The 16,934-nt window shown below is 37.2% G+C and overlaps 1 protein-coding gene across 7 annotated transcripts in view; it reads left to right on the top strand.

Annotated features, from left to right (window-relative positions):
• Positions 1-16,934, top strand: part of LOC125413989 (putative ATP-dependent RNA helicase DDX60) — a 337,410-nt gene that overhangs the window by 190,999 nt on the left and 129,477 nt on the right. For 5 of the 7 annotated variants that reach the window (XM_087900928.1, XM_087900927.1, XM_087900931.1 and 2 more), the window contains 4 exons: positions 966-1,108; positions 3,199-3,350; positions 5,759-5,821; positions 8,806-9,770. In XM_087900928.1, the coding sequence (XP_087757054.1) occupies positions 966-1,108; positions 3,199-3,350; positions 5,759-5,821; positions 8,806-8,905 (458 nt within the window). In that variant the 3' untranslated portion in view covers positions 8,906-9,770. Of the gene's footprint in view, positions 1-965; positions 1,109-3,198; positions 3,351-5,758; positions 5,822-8,805; positions 11,187-16,934 lie in introns of those variants that run through there. The other 2 variants (XR_015736168.1, XR_015736167.1) reach the window with 2 other exon arrangements.

The raw sequence follows: 16,934 nt of genomic DNA, 5'->3' as shown, positions 1-16,934 counted from the left end.
TGATTAGTGAATGCAAATATCTTGAGCTTAATATATGGGGAAATAGTTTGATTTTGTTGTTCTTATTTATGACCAATAGATAGAAGCTTTCTAAGAAATCATAAACAGAAAAGGATGACAGATATAAAACTTTGATTGGGGAGAAATGCCTGTGACTCACTCTACTCCACCATCTCCACTTGGGGAAATTCAAGGAAGTGGAGTGTGTATCCTCTTAGACTCTATAACTGTAGGACAACATGAACAAGAGCAGATGGTAATGGCAGGCACACACTTCTCTGGGCAGATAAGATAGGAGCAGGCAGACATTCTGCCTCAGTGACACACTAGAGCCTACTTGATGATAGGACTTGGAATTTTCTAAGAACAGAAATGCATAGTATACATATTCTCATAATCGTTTCCAAGCTTACTGATAGTGGACATTAGAATTCCATATTTAGTCTATTACCACACCACTCTGAACATGCCCAATCTTGTTGGACCTGGAAAGCTAAGCTAGTTGGCGTGATTAGTACCTGGAGAGAACACTGTCTGGAAAGATTCTAAGGCCAAGTCTGATTCAGTGGGAGGAAGTTTCTAAAGGTAGGCTATTTCTGCCTGGGAGGCCAGCCTCCAGGCAGCACAGGGTTTGAAGGGAAAGCCCCAGCATTGGCATGCACTCAGACTTTTATGTGGTCCTTGATAGGTTCAATGACCTCTCTTTTCAGCTTGGTTTAATTGTCACACAAGGAAATGAAGTTTGATGCTGTGGCTGTATTTAAAAATGAATCTTCCATGCATGGTAGGGCCTGCCTTTAATTTCAGCACCCAGAGGCAGGGGGATCTCTGGAGGACAGAATGGTCAATCTGGTTGACATAGAGAGTTCTTGGTCAGCCGAAGATACATACTGAGATCTTGTCTCAAACAAACAAAAAATAAAAGTGCAGCAACAAAAGGATCTATCTCAACCTGTTCTGGTCAGAATTCACAGGTAAAGAACGTGAAGACTCGCCACTTGTGTCTCACCTGATGAGCTTCAGGGAAGGAAGGATGGCAGTTTCACCATTTGTTTGTCTGTCTGGAAACTTTGATGTGGATTTGCTTCGTCCAGGAGTTCCAAATAATGTAAGTAAAGAGTGATGTATATTAGTTAGTCTCTGTGGGGCTTTTGCCCCAGTCTGAGTGATATACTGTAATAAAATGCTGTTGAAGCTGTGGAACGCTAGCATACAGATGATAAAATTTTTTTACCTTCCATTGTAAGAAAAACATTTTTATTAAATAATTAATTTTTCCAACCAAATCACATTTTCCTCTCCCTCCTCTCTTCCCAGTCCCTCACAAGCCTTTCCTCTTCCCTCAACAGCCATCCACTCCTTCTCCAGAAAAGTGCAGATTTCTCATGTATAGCAGCCAGTCATGGCGTATGAAGAAAAATAATTTTTTAAGAAAAATAATTTTGGAGCATTTTTTAGTTTCATATGGATGACTGGTTAGATATGTAAGAGATTAGTAGTTAAGCAGTTTGAACGAATAATAATAATCTTTAAGCGTTATAGTTTCCTTTCCAAAGATGGATTTGATAGCTCATGCCCATCATGTAACTCGTATGCTCAGTATAACTAGAGATACTGAGACAGGAGGACTGCTACAAATTTGACTATTGCATAATGAGCTTCAGGCAGGGCTAGACTATGTTCTTGGCTCAAAATGAAAAGGGGGTGGAGGAAGAAGAACAAGAGGAAGGAGAAGACAATAGTAAAATAATTCTGCTTTCCATTTATTGTGTAATTAACTCAATTCATAAAATGTAACAGTCACTTTTGCTTCCTTTTTATATGTAGAGTTTTCATGGCAATTCAGAGGGTTTGTAAAACAATAAGAATGAACTAGAAAGTCTGTATCTTGTTGCTGCAAAATTAGCATTAGTTAGAAGAGACATAGATGCATGCATGAACTCATTCTCACTGACACTCGCTGCCCACAGAGTTTTAGAAAGCAGTTTCTGCTTCTACTTCCTTCATTTTGAAGAAGCTGGCATAGGTATTTAGACTCACATTATTTGATCATAGCCTGCTTTTTGCTTGACCCAATTCACTTATATAAATTTGTTTTACTAAGGTAAGTTGTAATCTCTTGAAATTTCACTAGCTTCTGTTATTGTTTGAGTTTAATGCTATATTCTAAAGCTTCTGGGTGGCTTATGAAGAGAGGAATATACATAGTGAGAACCCATGAACTGAGAACTCATGATTCTCCTATATTTCATTTTTTTGTTTTCCACTAAAGTTACATAATTTCCAATAATTCTGAAAAGAATTCATCTTGCACATGACTATTTATTTATGCTTGTGTTTTATTATACAAAAGTGAAAAAATGGTTAATTGCATTCTCCTGAAAGTATCTTATCCTGTTTTTAGTTTTATGTCTGTAGAATTCATTCATGTTTTGACATGAAAGTCTAGTTTATTCCACACACCATAATACTTCATAATAAAAAACTATGCATTACTCTGTCTTCTGTCAATGTTTGGTCTGTTTTTAGTTCTTTGTTGCTACAAACAGGGTTAGTGTTAGTGTTTGGTGCATTGTGCAACTTTCTCTTGGGTGTAGATTTTCTGGGTTGTAAGAAAATAGAAATATTTCAATGTTCATTCTACTACCCATGACTGCCAAATCACTCTAGAATGTACTTGGCCAGTTACAGCATCACTAACCCTACATCCGAACTCCTGTTTCTGAAAAGAATTGAGAACACTACTTATTTGCTCTCTTCTTTTGTAAGGTTTCTGCTCTATCCTCTCTCTACTCTTTTTTATTATGGTTGTTGATTCTGAGGAACATTATACTTTTCCAGTTGCACTTTCTTTTGTGCAATGCTTGCCTCCTGCTCTCTGAAACCCCATTTGCAAAGTTATTCTCTGACATGTTAAGGAGACTTTAAAATTTTTGTTCTCTTTTCTTTCCTAGTCAGTCTTGCTCTATTCCAGCAAGACTGGTGGACTTGCCATCAGCATGCTGTGTATGAGGGGGGTCTTCTTCACAGGTGGAGCTAAGTCATGCTCTGCGATGCACTGTCTCTGGGTGTGCAGAAGGCACCTGCTCCGTTATCAAGAGTGTTCTTGATAAGCATTAATGAAGATGGAACGACTCCAAGTTCTAAATCACAAGCATTCTCTCTAGATGCATAACCACTCAAAAATTCTGTTTTTAGGTCGTTCTGCACACAATTGGTATCGATCACACCCGAGCCCCAGTGCTGTGGCCACACAGATTCGATAGCACAGGAAGAAAAATGCCACTTAGCGCATATGCACTTGACTTTTATAAGCATGGATCGCTTGTGAGATTAGAGAAGGAAAACAGGTATGTTCACTCCTGATAATTTCAAGAAATGGTTAACCCTGCCAAGCATATTAGATTTTTTTCTTCCAGACTGATGGCAAAGATGATGACATACTCTATACTATTTTTATTTCTTGTTTGTCTGCAAAAATTTGGTATTTAGACCAACTCACTTGACCAAAATATATACTCTAAATGTGTCTTTGTGAATATTCAAATATATCTTTATATTATAGTTCTACTTAGTCATCATTTGGAATTTTAATGACAAATAACATTCTGGTATTGCTTAATGCCTGAGAGAATATAAAGTGTCTAGTTTGCTTACCTGGTTCTTAGACAGTTATTTTAGCTTGTTGCCAGGGAAGTCATTTCTATAAGTGTAAGCAGGACCAAAAATTACTTAAGTCACTCTGCCCACAATTGCTGTGGCCACAAAAGGTGGACAGTCATGGAAGAAGACTGTCACTTAACACATGTGCACTGGGCTGCTACAGGTATGAATCCTTTATGAGGTTTGACCAGGTCAATAGGTATCTTCTGTCTTGATAATTTAAAGAAATAGCCTTGCCAAGCATCTCAAATATTCACTTCCAGGGGAATACTCAAGAAAATGTCCATGAGCAGAGATGTATTCGTCCAAGTGCTAAGCACATACGTTTAGAGGCAAATACACCAAGGAATTAAACATAGAGTTGATGTGAAAATATGAGCAATCTGTTGGGCAGTGGTGGCTCACATCTTTAATCCCAGCACTTGGGAGGCAAAGGCAGACGGATCTCAAAAGGCAGAGACAGGCAGATCTCTGTGAGTTTGGGGCCAGCCTGGTCTACAGAGTGGGTTCCAGGACAGCAGGATTGTTACACAGAGAAACCCTGTCTTGAAAAATCAAAAGTGAACAAATAAATAAAAATTTAAAAATTGAGTAATTTTTTTATTAAGTTATAAAATTTTTGATAGTCCTCAGAAACTTGGAACACTATTGTTTATTAATCCCAATTTATTATTGTGAATAAAGTAGCTGTTGCATTAGTAGATAATATTTTTGTTTATTTTAAAAACTTATTCATTGATATTTTCATAATTGTATATAAAACAACATGACTACACTTCCACCCACATTCTGTATCTCTTCCCAGTTGTACCATTTTATTCCAGCAAATCATCCTCCCATTTTGAGTCTTTGAATTTTGTTTTCTTTCATTTTGTGACCCATTGAGTTATAGGAGGGCTGCCTGCATGAGTGTGGGGCACTGGGCCCACCAGTGACTATGATCCTGAAGAAAACAATTCTCCCTTCTTCAGCTCACAGGGCCCTGGTTGTTCTATGAGCCCACTTCTCATCCATGCCTGATGTCAGTGGTCCCTCTCTTGCACAGACCCTGTGCAGGCTCCCTTAGCTGCTGTGAGTCATGAGTCACGCCATGCCCTGAAGCTGGCATTTCACAGCACTCCCCGCACTTCCAGCTCTTAGTTCTTCTGGTCTCCTCTTCTGTGATGTCCCGCCTTGGTGAGCTGACACAGATGTTCCACCTAGGGATTAGTGCTCAGCAGTCACTTATCTTCAGCACTTTGACTGATTGTCTGCCACCACTGGAAAATAACAAAACCAACACCAAAAACTGTAAGCAAAGGAAGAGTTTTTTTCTTTTGTCTTGTGTGTTGTGGCATGGCCCCACATAAACACAAAAAAAACCTTTTACTAAATACAGAATGCTTGACCTGTTTCTCAACTTTATTACTAATTAGATTTTACAATTTAAATTAATCCATTTTTAAAACCCAGAAGGCTGACCCCAAACTCTCAAGCACCGATCCTGCCCTAGCCTCCCAAGTTGCTGATATTATAGACATGAGTCACCGTACCTGGCCAAATGAACCTATTTCTATTAATCTACATTTTGACACATGGGTAAATGGCATTGCCTATTCTCTAGCATGTCTGATTCCTCTGGTTGCTGGCTCACATCTTTCCAGATCCCACCCTTCTTTCTCCCTGTATCTCTGTTCATCTTCCCTGACTAGCCTGATTCTGCCTGACAATAGGCCAATTAAGCATCATCATCATCATCATCATCATCATTTTGTTTTGTTTTCTGAGACAGGGTTTCCCTGTATAATGGTACTAACTGTCCTAGATCTAGCTCTTGTAGACCAGACTGGCCTCAAAATCATGGAGATCTGCCTTGCTTCTGCTTCCCAAGTACTGGCATTTAAGGTGTGCACCACCACCTGGCAAATTTAGCATTATTATTAACCAGTGAGGGAAATACATATTCACAGCATTCAGAAAGACTATCCCACAGCAAAAACCAAACAAGCAAAAAATCCATTTCTGTGATCATGGTCAAGATATAGGCCTAATTTATGGGTGTAAAAATTAAGAACAAAAATGTTTTTGTCATTAATTTCAATTTTATGTTATTTAGGATACATCAAGGGAAAGCTTATGATCTACTGAAATATTTTTCCCTCACCATTAAATCTATCAGGTATGTTACATGTTGAAATATTACTTTCATATTTTTCAGAAATTTAATTGTAATTTAAAAATATTGAGATTCTTATCATGAACCAGGTATGGAAAAGTATAGGGAGACTGTTACATACTATTTATTTGCACTTCCCAGAGGGTTTCTAGAGTCCCCCTTGGCTCAACCTTTTGGTTATGTTCTGTAATATAATTAATTTCATAGTACTTTGGAGATTAAGGTTCATCTAGAGAGAATCTCAGGCTCAGGCACTAACACTAATAGGAAACTAGTCCAGAGCATCACTGATACCACATCCTGATATTCCCAGTGGTCTCAATTGCAAAATCTTGTTAAACACCAATGTTTCTGATGTACCATCAGGTCTCCAGGTTATATCATGTGCTTCCTCTTGAATATCTTACTACAACCTATATTTTTCTATGGGGTTTGTCAGACTGTCAGTGCATAGTCACTTCCTGTTTTGATCTGTAAAAAAAGCCCAGTTACCCATAAGTAATATCAAACTTTATATGAGCACTCCATCCTTAGGCTCCATTTGCCATATAATGTCACCTAGTTAAATGACCGTCATCCTCGTCCCTCAGGTCTAAGTGTATTTAACACTTTAATAGAGGTTCTTTATTTTGTCATGGTATATTCAAAATTATCATAAATCTTATTATTACTGCATCCTTAATAAGCAATCATTTGTTTTATTTCCTTGATAAGAGGTGAATTAGGCCCATATGTATTTTTTATATACACAGTGTGAAATTAAGGCATACAAGAGCAGAGGGAATAGCTTTGTTCATCTATAGCAATGGTTCTCACCCATCCTAATGCTGTGACCCTGGATTGCAATTTCTCATATTGTGGTGACCCCAAACCACACAATTATTTCATTGCTACTTCATAACTATAATTTTGATACTATTTTGAATTATAATGTAAATATCTGATATGCAGGATATCTGATATGTGACCTCCAAATGGGTCATGACCCATAGGTTGAGAACCACTGATTTGTAGCATTTCTAGATGAGGTGGCTCATAGTTATCCAAAGAATAATCTTGAGAGCAACCATGAAGCCTCCAGAGATACTAGCGTTGAGTGCAAAGCCAGGCTGAAAAATAAAACATTAATTCATTCATTCATGTAACCAATGTGGTTGTATCATTGGTTTGAGACACTTTTAAACATTTGAGATACAAGGATTTTTAAATCTACTTCCACTTTACAATCCTTGTATTAGCTACTTTTCTGTTGCTGTGATAAGACACTGTGAACAAGACAACTTATAGAAGAAAGACTTAGTTTAGTTTATGGTTCCTGAGAAATTTGAGTCTTTTTCAGGAAGATAATTCAGTGTTACATTTTAGAATTATGTCTGTATATTTTGAGCATCATGGACACAGAACAGTGAATGTGAGTGTGGCATAGATCTACAGTCTTTCTATGTGGTTGAGATGTGTCAGATTGTCTCATAGTGTGTAACAGTGAAGGTGGTCAGAAATGAATGAAGGTCTGAATTAAGGAAACAGAGTAATGATTCAGGATATTAACTCCACAAATACTTGCAATTCAAACATTGATACTGAAGTTTATATAGTGGGTAAAGTTGACCAAAGTTTAAATTGTTGTTAATGGATCTCTCTCTCTCTCTCTCTCTGTCTCTTTTACACACACACACACACACACACACACACACACACACAGAGTACATTATTAAAGGGACATTTGTGGTTAAGTACAAAAATAGTTCGAATTTATATGTATAGTGGATATTAGAGGACATCATCACAGTGATTAGTCTGTAACTCAGGAGAAGTAAATTAATGTTGCAGATAGAGATTTCAGTTTGTTGATGAGTAACGACCCAGGGAAGATGGATCTCTAGTCAGGGAAAAATATTAAACAATGAAAGGCAAATAAGATGTCAGATGTCAGACCGTGCTTGACTTCAGCCAAGGCTACTCTCTATGAACTGTTCAGTTCTGTGTTTCTTCTTCCTTTCTTCACGCCTTTGTACCAGTTTCTTAATGCTGATGTAACAAGTTGTCACTTAACGATATAAATCTATTTAAATCTTACCATTCTGGAGGTCTAAAGTCAAAAGTGTGTTCCACTGGGTAAAACTGGTTTTTTGAACACTTTGGTGGAAAATCTTGGCTCTCTCCCAACCTTTAAGACTTGACTGCATCATTTTAGGGGTCCGCTCCACACTATTTCCTTATGTCTTTGAGTTGAGGGATGTTCTGTAGAGAGAGCTGAGACTGTATATCTAGTGTCCACATATCATTTTCTGACATCAGTTCTCACTTTCCTCACACCATGAGCACTTTGGGAAGTTCATTGGTTCTACCTAGAGAACCCAGAATAACCCCCTCCATTCAATATTAACTAATACCTGTGGCTTCATCTGTGATGGGAATTCCACATTGACATGGAGTATAACATATTTACAGGTTTCTGAGGATTTAGTGAAGACATCTGAATTAGATGAGTAATGTTATTCTATTGGCCGTGTCCTGCTTTCATTTTTTTTCTCACCTACCCAGAAAAAGAAAAGGAAGCTTTTCTTCTCTATCATGGATTACAATTTTTTCTGAACACAGTACAGAAAAAAAAACCCACCAGAAAACAGCAAGAACAAAAGTGAAAACAAAAAGTCTACAAAGTATGTCCATAAGCTATATAGTGAAAAGAAAAGAAATTTTTGTTGTACTATTTAAGGGAGCAGGGATCCAAGAACATAGAATTTGGTAGCCTCACAATTGTCCTTTGTAATAAAGACACTGCACAAAACACCTTCTCTTATTTTTCTATTTCTTTCTTTTTTGTTTTGTACATACATTAATTGGTTAATGAATTTGTTTCTTATCAGTATTTCTTATAATTTGCTAATGCTATTTCATCACTTTATAGGACAGCCTTTTTAAATAATACTCATGACACTTAGTTGACTAATAGTATATATATATATGTATTCTTCTATTTGCAGTGTTGCCTTACGTGAACTGTGTGAAAAGGAGGAAGACAACGTTGTTTTAGCATTTGAACAATTGTCTATGTCCTTTCATGAGAAGTTTGAAAAAGTGTGAAAAGAAAAGCTATATAAATCACCTAAAATATCACCATAGAAGCTTTGGAATTTGTATATTTTTTATTCTTATGTTTTGATCAGGCAATCATACACAATGAAATGGAATGAGCAAGCAACTTACTGTGTTTGGCTCTGAGCACCCTTGGCTGTACCACTTGGTGTGCCTAAGTTGTGGTTTCTAGAAATGATTCACTAAAACTGCTTATGTCTCCAAATTATTGAAGATTGAATGAGAAAATGCAGGATTTACATATATATGTTTGAAGAATTATTTATACTCTGCAAGATCCAAACAAATATTTATTTAAATACTTTCACTGTTAATAGATGTAAAAGTTTATTGAAACTAGAAAAGTAATAATTGCAGAATCCTGAAGATGTAATACATTCTTTCCAGTAAATATAAAATGATTATACTGCTTAAAGAGCAAGCTGTTGAAATAGTAAATCTTACTAAATAAGTTGCTTGTAAAAATTATTTTTATTTATTTTTGTGAAGCTTTAAAAGAAACAAATAGCTAATATTTTGCTCCTTTTTATTTGTGTATACATGATTGTTGAAATAATGACCTCATTGGTTTCATTTGTGTGAAATATATTTATCTAATAATTCACTTGCATGGTACCATTTATTCTGCAGAATTATTTACTTAAAATCATTTGTAATTGAGGCCTTAGCCTTGATTCTCAACTGTAGAATCTATTTGAAACCCTCAAATAGAATTTACAACACTGAATCCTCAAAACAAAGGATGAGTCTTTTCTGTTACTTGGGCATTTCACCATAAGTAGATTGTTGTGATTTAAAAAAATGTTATGGTACATTTATTCCTGAAGCAAAATAAAATTATAATTACTGAAAATGATGTAGCATTTCATGAGCAATGTTAGAAATCTCTACCTTGGTAGTGGTGGTACGGGATGCAGTCTAAACTGCTTTTATTCTTTAAATGTTACAGCAGTGCTATAAACTGAGACATTTAGGATCCTGTCTAGCACCTCCTATTTCCTACCCAGTGGAACATTACACAATGTGAAATTGATTGTGATGTTATTTGTAACTCAATGCTTGTACTTAGGAGTCCAGATGGGAAAAGAAGATGTCTCCCACGCCTATATGCGAAATCTAACATGTCTTCTAGAGTTTTAGAAGAATGAGTTCATTTTTGCCATCTGGGGTCTTCTTAAAAGTGCAGGATTATATGTAACATCATTGAAGTGCATCCCCTGGGAGTGGGAGTGGACTGCTTCTTTAGTCTTTAGCGAAATCTAAAGAGAAAGCAGGAACAATTTCTCAAAAGTGAATTTAGGAGAAACACATCAACAAAAAAGTGGAGCTCAGAAAACCTACAAAAACTATGAACTGGCAAAATATTTTCCTAGAATCCTTTAGAAGAAGGTAGAGCTTGTGATGATTCCTTGAACCCCAGAGAAGAGAAAAACCAGGCAATGCGAGGGATGGGTATCCTGGGCCATGATACTTATCCCTCAGATTTGGCAGGTTTCACACATGGAAAAATGTCCCAGACATAAGCGAGTTGTACATCGGAGAAAGTGAGTTCAAGGTAGATAAGCTTTACCCTGTCTCCTGGGTCTCTTTCATTGAGTTCAAACCTACCACTGTCCACAGAAACAGAGCATGGGTCTGCAATTTTCTATTCAAATAAAGTTTGGGTATTACTCTAAAAGCAACAAGACATGAAGTTGACAAGATCAAACTTTATTAAACTTTAAATTTCTACATAGTAAACAACCAACAGAACCAGAGAAAATGCCTGTAAACTATTTATCTGAAAAGGCCGGGGGGTAAAACCAAAATATACAAGGAACTAAAGACAACTTCCAACAGAAAAACCCCTCAAACAATCACAGAATATGAACAAATGACATCAATAGGCAGTTTTCAAATGTGTACAGATACAGGAAAAATTCCTCAACTCTAGGAATTTTAAGGAAATGAAAATTAGAATTACATTGAATATATCATCCCAGTTAGCTATGCCAAAAATAAGATGAAATACTATAGACATCTCAGAACAAAAGAAACTTGTGCATTTTTTGGTGGGAATGTTAATTAATGCAGCTATTTTGAAAAACAACATGGATGTTTCTCAATATACATATTGAGACTGACATCATTTTCAGATTCCACTGCTGGAGAGTTAAAGACATCTGTACCTGTAGGCTGCTTGTAGCATTCCTACCAATAAGCCAAATGTAGAGTACAATTAAGTGTTGGGTAAATGAGTGGTTACAGAAGTGTGTGTGTGTGTGTGTGTGTGTGTGTGTGTGTGTGTAAAATAAAGTGCTATCTAGTGACTAAAAAGCAGAAATATGACTAAACTGGAGGACAGTGTGTTAAAATGAATAAGACACACACAGAAAGACAATGCACACAGAGGTAAGAAGAGTTATGGAAATAAAGTAACAGTAAAATGGTGGATATTAGAGACTGGGAAGAGTCTAGAGTGTTGAGTAGAAAAAAGATGGGACAAGTAGAAGGGAACAGTTGTTTGTAGAAATACCTTCTCATGCTCTATAACACAGTGAGATGATTGAGGGATGCCAATTAATTACACATTTCAAAACAGCAAGTAGGATGTTAAAGCTCTCTACTGCAAAGAAATTATAAATATTTGGTTTTGGATGTACCAGTTGCCCCAATCTGATCGTGATGCATTGCAGTGAATTGTTACAGTATATTCCTTGTATATATTCATGTGTCCATTAAAGAAATAAAAAATACACCCAAAACATCAGTGACTTTTCTTTTTCTGAAAGTATATTTATTTTACTGAGCGGTGGTTGTGATTGCCTTTAATCCCAGCCCTAGGGAGTCTGAGGCAGACAGATCTCTGAGTCTGAGGCCAACCTAGTCTACAAAAGCTAGTTCCAGGAGAGGCTCCAAAGCTACAGAGAAACCCTGTCTTGGAAAAAGCAAGCAAGCAAGCAGGCAGCCAGGCAGGGATGGAGGGAGAGAGGGAGGGAGGGAGGGAGGGAGGGAGGGAGGGAGGGAGAGGAAGGAAGGAAGGAAGGAAGGAAGGAAGGAAGGAAGGAAGAAAGAAAGAAAGAAAGGAAAGAAAGAAAGAAAAGAGTATATTTATTTTTATTTTATGTTAATGATTATCTGCCTGACAGTTTGTATGTGTGTTACGTCACCTCACAAACCAAGAAAGAGAAGGTATCAGTGAAGACAAACTATTATGACCTGTATCTATGAAGATGTTCAGAGGAAACCCACCACTTTGTATCCTAAGCTAAAATTTAATTTAATAAAAGGTAGATAGGAACACTTGATTATGATAAACCTGTATACTTTTACCAATATTTAAAAAATAAATTCTTTTTCTATTCATTATGAAGCTCCAACTTCCCTTATAATTATCTTCCTTTTCATTCTAGAAACTGTTTTCCACTCATCAAGAATGGAGCTAGCAAAACTCCTTTTGTTTTTCCCCCATTGGATGACTTTTTTGTTCTAGCTTCACAGTTAAAGATTGTTTACCAGTTGGTATGTTGTTATAGCCATGAGAGACCTTGTCTCAAGGCAATGAGATGGAGAATGATAGATAAATCCCCTCAACATCTGCTTTGACTTCAGGTGGGCTGGCATGTGTGCATACATATAACACACACACACACACACACACACACACACACACACACACACATGCTTTCTCTCTTTCTCTCTTATATATACACACTCACTCTATCTCACACACATACACACTCACATACACACTCTCATTCACTCTCTCCCATACACAAATCTCATACTCACTTTTTCTCACATACACAGAGTCACTCATTCTCTCTCTACACACTTATACTCAGGAAGAAAAACTCAAACAAACTTGATGGTCTTTGATGTTGACTTAAAAACATGAAGGTAAAAGTCAAAGAAATATCAATTATCAGTGATGGAGGTTCCGCATTTAAGATACGTTCTTCACTGTTTGCTGTTTATTATTTTGTTGATCTTTGCCATTTTGTGGGATAAGATAGAATCTCAAAGTTGTTTTTTTTATTTCACAATTTGCTATTGATAATGAACATAAATTGAAATATTTCTTAACCATTATTATTTTTTTATTTTGAGAACTCTCTTTAGAACCCAAGCCCAGTATTTTCATTTTGTGTGTGTATGTGTGTGTGTTTTGTTTTGTCTGGTTTAAAATTATTTATATATTCTATATATTGATGTGGAATTCCCCTATGTAGGTTGTAAATATGTTTTATTGCCATTGGCTAATAAAGAATCTGCTTTGACCTATGGCAGGGCAGAATAGAGCTAGGTAGGGAAACTATACTGCATGCAACAAGAAAGAAGACAGAGTCAAACAGATGCCATGTAGCTGCCGATGGACAAAGATGCCGGACACTTACCGGTTGGCCACAGCCTCTTCATGATACATAGATGAATAGAAATGGGTTATTTAAGATATAAGATCTAGCTAGAAAGATGCCTGAGCAAAGGGCAAACAGTGTTAAAATTAATGTAGTTTCAGTGTGATTATTTGGGTCTGGGCAGCCAGAAAACCAACACACGGTGTCTTTTTTAAATATATTAATCCTCTATAAGATGGGCAGCTAGCAAAGATTCTTTCTCATTCTGTGTGCTTCTTTATTCAATGACTGTTTCTTTAGCTATATAGAATCTTCTTAGTTTCATGAAGTCTCACTTACCGATTGCTGGTCTCAATTTCTTGGTTAATGAGGTCCTATTCAGAAACTCCATTCTTACACCCACATTATGTAGACTATACCCTATATTTTCTTCTAATATCTTCAGGTTTCACATTTAGGTCTTTGAGACACTTGAAATTATTGCTAGGTGATAGAAGCTGTTCTAACTTTGTTATACATGTGAACATCCAGTTTCCCAGATCTGTTTGTTAAATATGCTATCCTGTATTTGGTGTATGTTTTTGGCAGCTTTATTGAACTGAATAGCTATAGTATACATATGTGTAGTCATGTTTGGGTTTTCATGTCTATTGGCCTTGATGTCTATTTTTGTGTCTGCATTATATTTGCTTTTATTACTCTTGCTCTAATACACCTGGAAGCCTAGAATGTCATTCTTTCTGACCTAGCTCTTTTTGTAAGGGCTATTTTAGGTATTTGGGGTCCATTGTTATTCGATATGAATTTTAGGATAATTTTTTATTACTGTGAAGAATGTCAGATTTTCACTGGAACTGCATTGAATCTGCAAAAGGCTATTGGTTAGAACATTCATTTCTGTAGCTTCCATTCTACCAATCAATAAGCATGGAATGTCTTCATTTTCTAGTGTTCTCTCAAAATTCCTTCAAAAATTTCAATATTTCACCTATTTGGTTAGGTTTATTACTAGACATTTCCTTTTTTGAGACTATTTTGATGGAGATGTGCAAATTATCTCTTTCTCTGCACGTTTGTTGTATGTATATAGGAATTCAATCCCTGTATAGGTATAAAAACTGCATAAAGAAAACATAGGAAGTACCAATATAGAATACAGGTATAGAAAAGGACCTTCTGTCTGATGTGGGGTTGGTGAAGATCATCTCCTAATCAGTAGGTTGCCTTTTTGTCTTAATGACAGTGTCATTTGCTTTACAGAAGCTTTTCAGTCTCAGGAGGTTCCATTTATTCATTGTTGCTCTTATTGTCTGTGCTTCTGGGGTTATACATAGGAAGTGGCCTCCTGTGCCCATAAATTGAAGGCTACTTCCCACTTTGTCTTCTGTTAGGCTCAGTGTGATAGGATTTATATTGAGGACTTTATGCATTTGGACCTGAGTTTTGTGCATGGTGATAGATATGGTTCTATTTTCATTCTTCTACAGGTTGACATCCAGATATGCTAGCACCAATTGTATACTTTTAGCTCCTTTGTCAAAAATATGGTGTTCATAGGTTTATGGATTAATATTCAGCTCTTCAATTCGATTCCATTGGTCAACATCTCTGTTTTTATGCCTATACCAAGCTGTTTTTATTACTGTAGCTCTGTAATAGTATTTGAAGTCAGGGATGGTAATGCCTCCAGAAGTACCTTTGTTGTATAAGATTGTTTTGGCTATCCTGGGTTTTTTGTTTTTCATATAAAGTTGATTATTATTATCTTACTGTCTGTGAAGAATTTTGTTGGGATTTTAATGGGGATTTCATTGAATCTATAGATTGCTTTTGGTAGAATTGTCCTTTTTACCATGTTGATCTCCAAAATATTTAAAGAACTCAAGAAACTAGACATTAAAATTCTGAATAACCCAATTAAAAAGTGGGGTACTGAACTGAACAGGGAATTCTCATCAGAAGAAGTTCAAATGGCCAAAAGATACTTAAGGTCATGTTCAACTTCCTTAGTAATCAAGGAAATGCAAATCAAAACAGCCATGAGATACCACCTTACACCTGTCAGAATGGCTAAAATCAAAAACACCAATGACAGCCTATGTTGGAGAGGATGTGGAGTAAGGGGAACACTCATCCATTGTTGGTGGGAATGCAAATTTTTGCAGGCACTGTGGAAATCAGTATGGCAGTTTCTCAGGAAACTGGGAATCAACCTACCTCAGGACCCAGAAATTCCACTCTTGGGAATATACCCAAGAGATGCCCAATCATGCTACAAAAGCATTTGTTCAACTATGTTCGTAGCAGCACTATTTGTAATAGCCAGAACCTGGAAACAATCTGGGTGCCCCTCAATGGAAGAATGGATAAAGAAGGTGTGGCACATATACACATTAGAGTTCTACTCAGAATAAAAAACAATGACATCTTGAATTTTCCTTGCAATGGATGTAAATAGAAAACACTTTACTGAGTGAGATAACTGAGACCCAAAAAGATGAATATGGTATGTACTCACTCATTTGTATATTTTAGTCATAAACAAAGGACATTGAGCCTATAGTTTTTGATCCTAAAGAAACTAAATAATAAGGTAAACCCAAAGAAAAACATAGATTTATTCTCCTGGAAATTGGAAGTAGACAAGATTGCTGAGCAAAAGTTGGGAGCATGGGGTAGGGATGGGGCAGGGGGAAGGGGAAAGGGAGAGAGAGAAGGGAGAAGGGGAGGATTAGAGAGGGCTTGGGGGAATGGGATAGCTGAGATGGAGGAAGCGTGGATATGGGAGCAGGGAAGCAGATATCTTAATTAAGGGAACCTTTTGAGGGTTGGTAAGAGACTTGGCTCTAGAGGGGTTCCAAGGTGTCCAAGGGGATGTCTCCAGCTAGGTCCTTGGGCAGCAGAGGAGAGGGTCCCTGAACTGGCCTTGTCCCATAGCCACACTGATGAATATCTTGCATATCACCATAGAACCTACATCTGGCAATGAATGGAGATAGAGACCAAGACCAAATTGGGGCACTGGACTGAGCTCCCAAGGTCCAGATGATGAGCAGAAGGAGGGAGAAGATGAGCAAGGAAGTCAGGACAGAGAGGGGTGTGTCTACCCACTGAGACGGTGTGACTAATCTAATGGGAGCTCACAAAGGCCAGCTGGATTGGGACTGAATGAGCATGTGATCAAACCGGACTCTCTGTAGGTGGCTGACAATGGGGGCTGACTGAAAAGCCAATGATAATGGCACTGGGATTTGATTCTCCTGAATGGACTAGCTTTTCGGGAGCCTAGTCTATTTGGATGCACACCTTACTAGACCTGTATGTAGAAGGGAGGGCCTTGGAGTTCCCACAGGGCAGGGTACCCTGACTTCTCTTAGGACTAGAGAGGGAGGGGTCAGGAGGAGTAGGGGGAGTGGGAGGGAAATGGGAGGAGGGGAGGAGGTGGAAATTTTTAATAAATAAATAATAATAACAAAGAAAAAGACTTTTTGAACAGGACTCCATTTGCCTGGGAATTGAGGTCAACAATCCAAAAGTGGGACTTCATAAGCCTAAAACTCTTCTGCACAGGTAAAGAGCACAATCAATTGAATGAAGAGGAGGGCAAGGTGACTGTAAACTACTCTGGCCACCTTAGAAAGCAGTTTGAGGAACTCCAAAGCTACAAATAAATCTTCCAT

The sequence above is a fragment of the Myodes glareolus genome, chromosome 23, assembly GCF_982192425.1.
Source record: "Myodes glareolus chromosome 23, mMyoGla1.1, whole genome shotgun sequence".
Classification (NCBI taxonomy): domain Eukaryota; kingdom Metazoa; phylum Chordata; class Mammalia; order Rodentia; family Cricetidae; genus Myodes; species Myodes glareolus.
The sequence above is the reverse complement of the archived record's forward strand: the minus strand, read 5'-3'. Positions and strand labels throughout refer to the sequence as shown.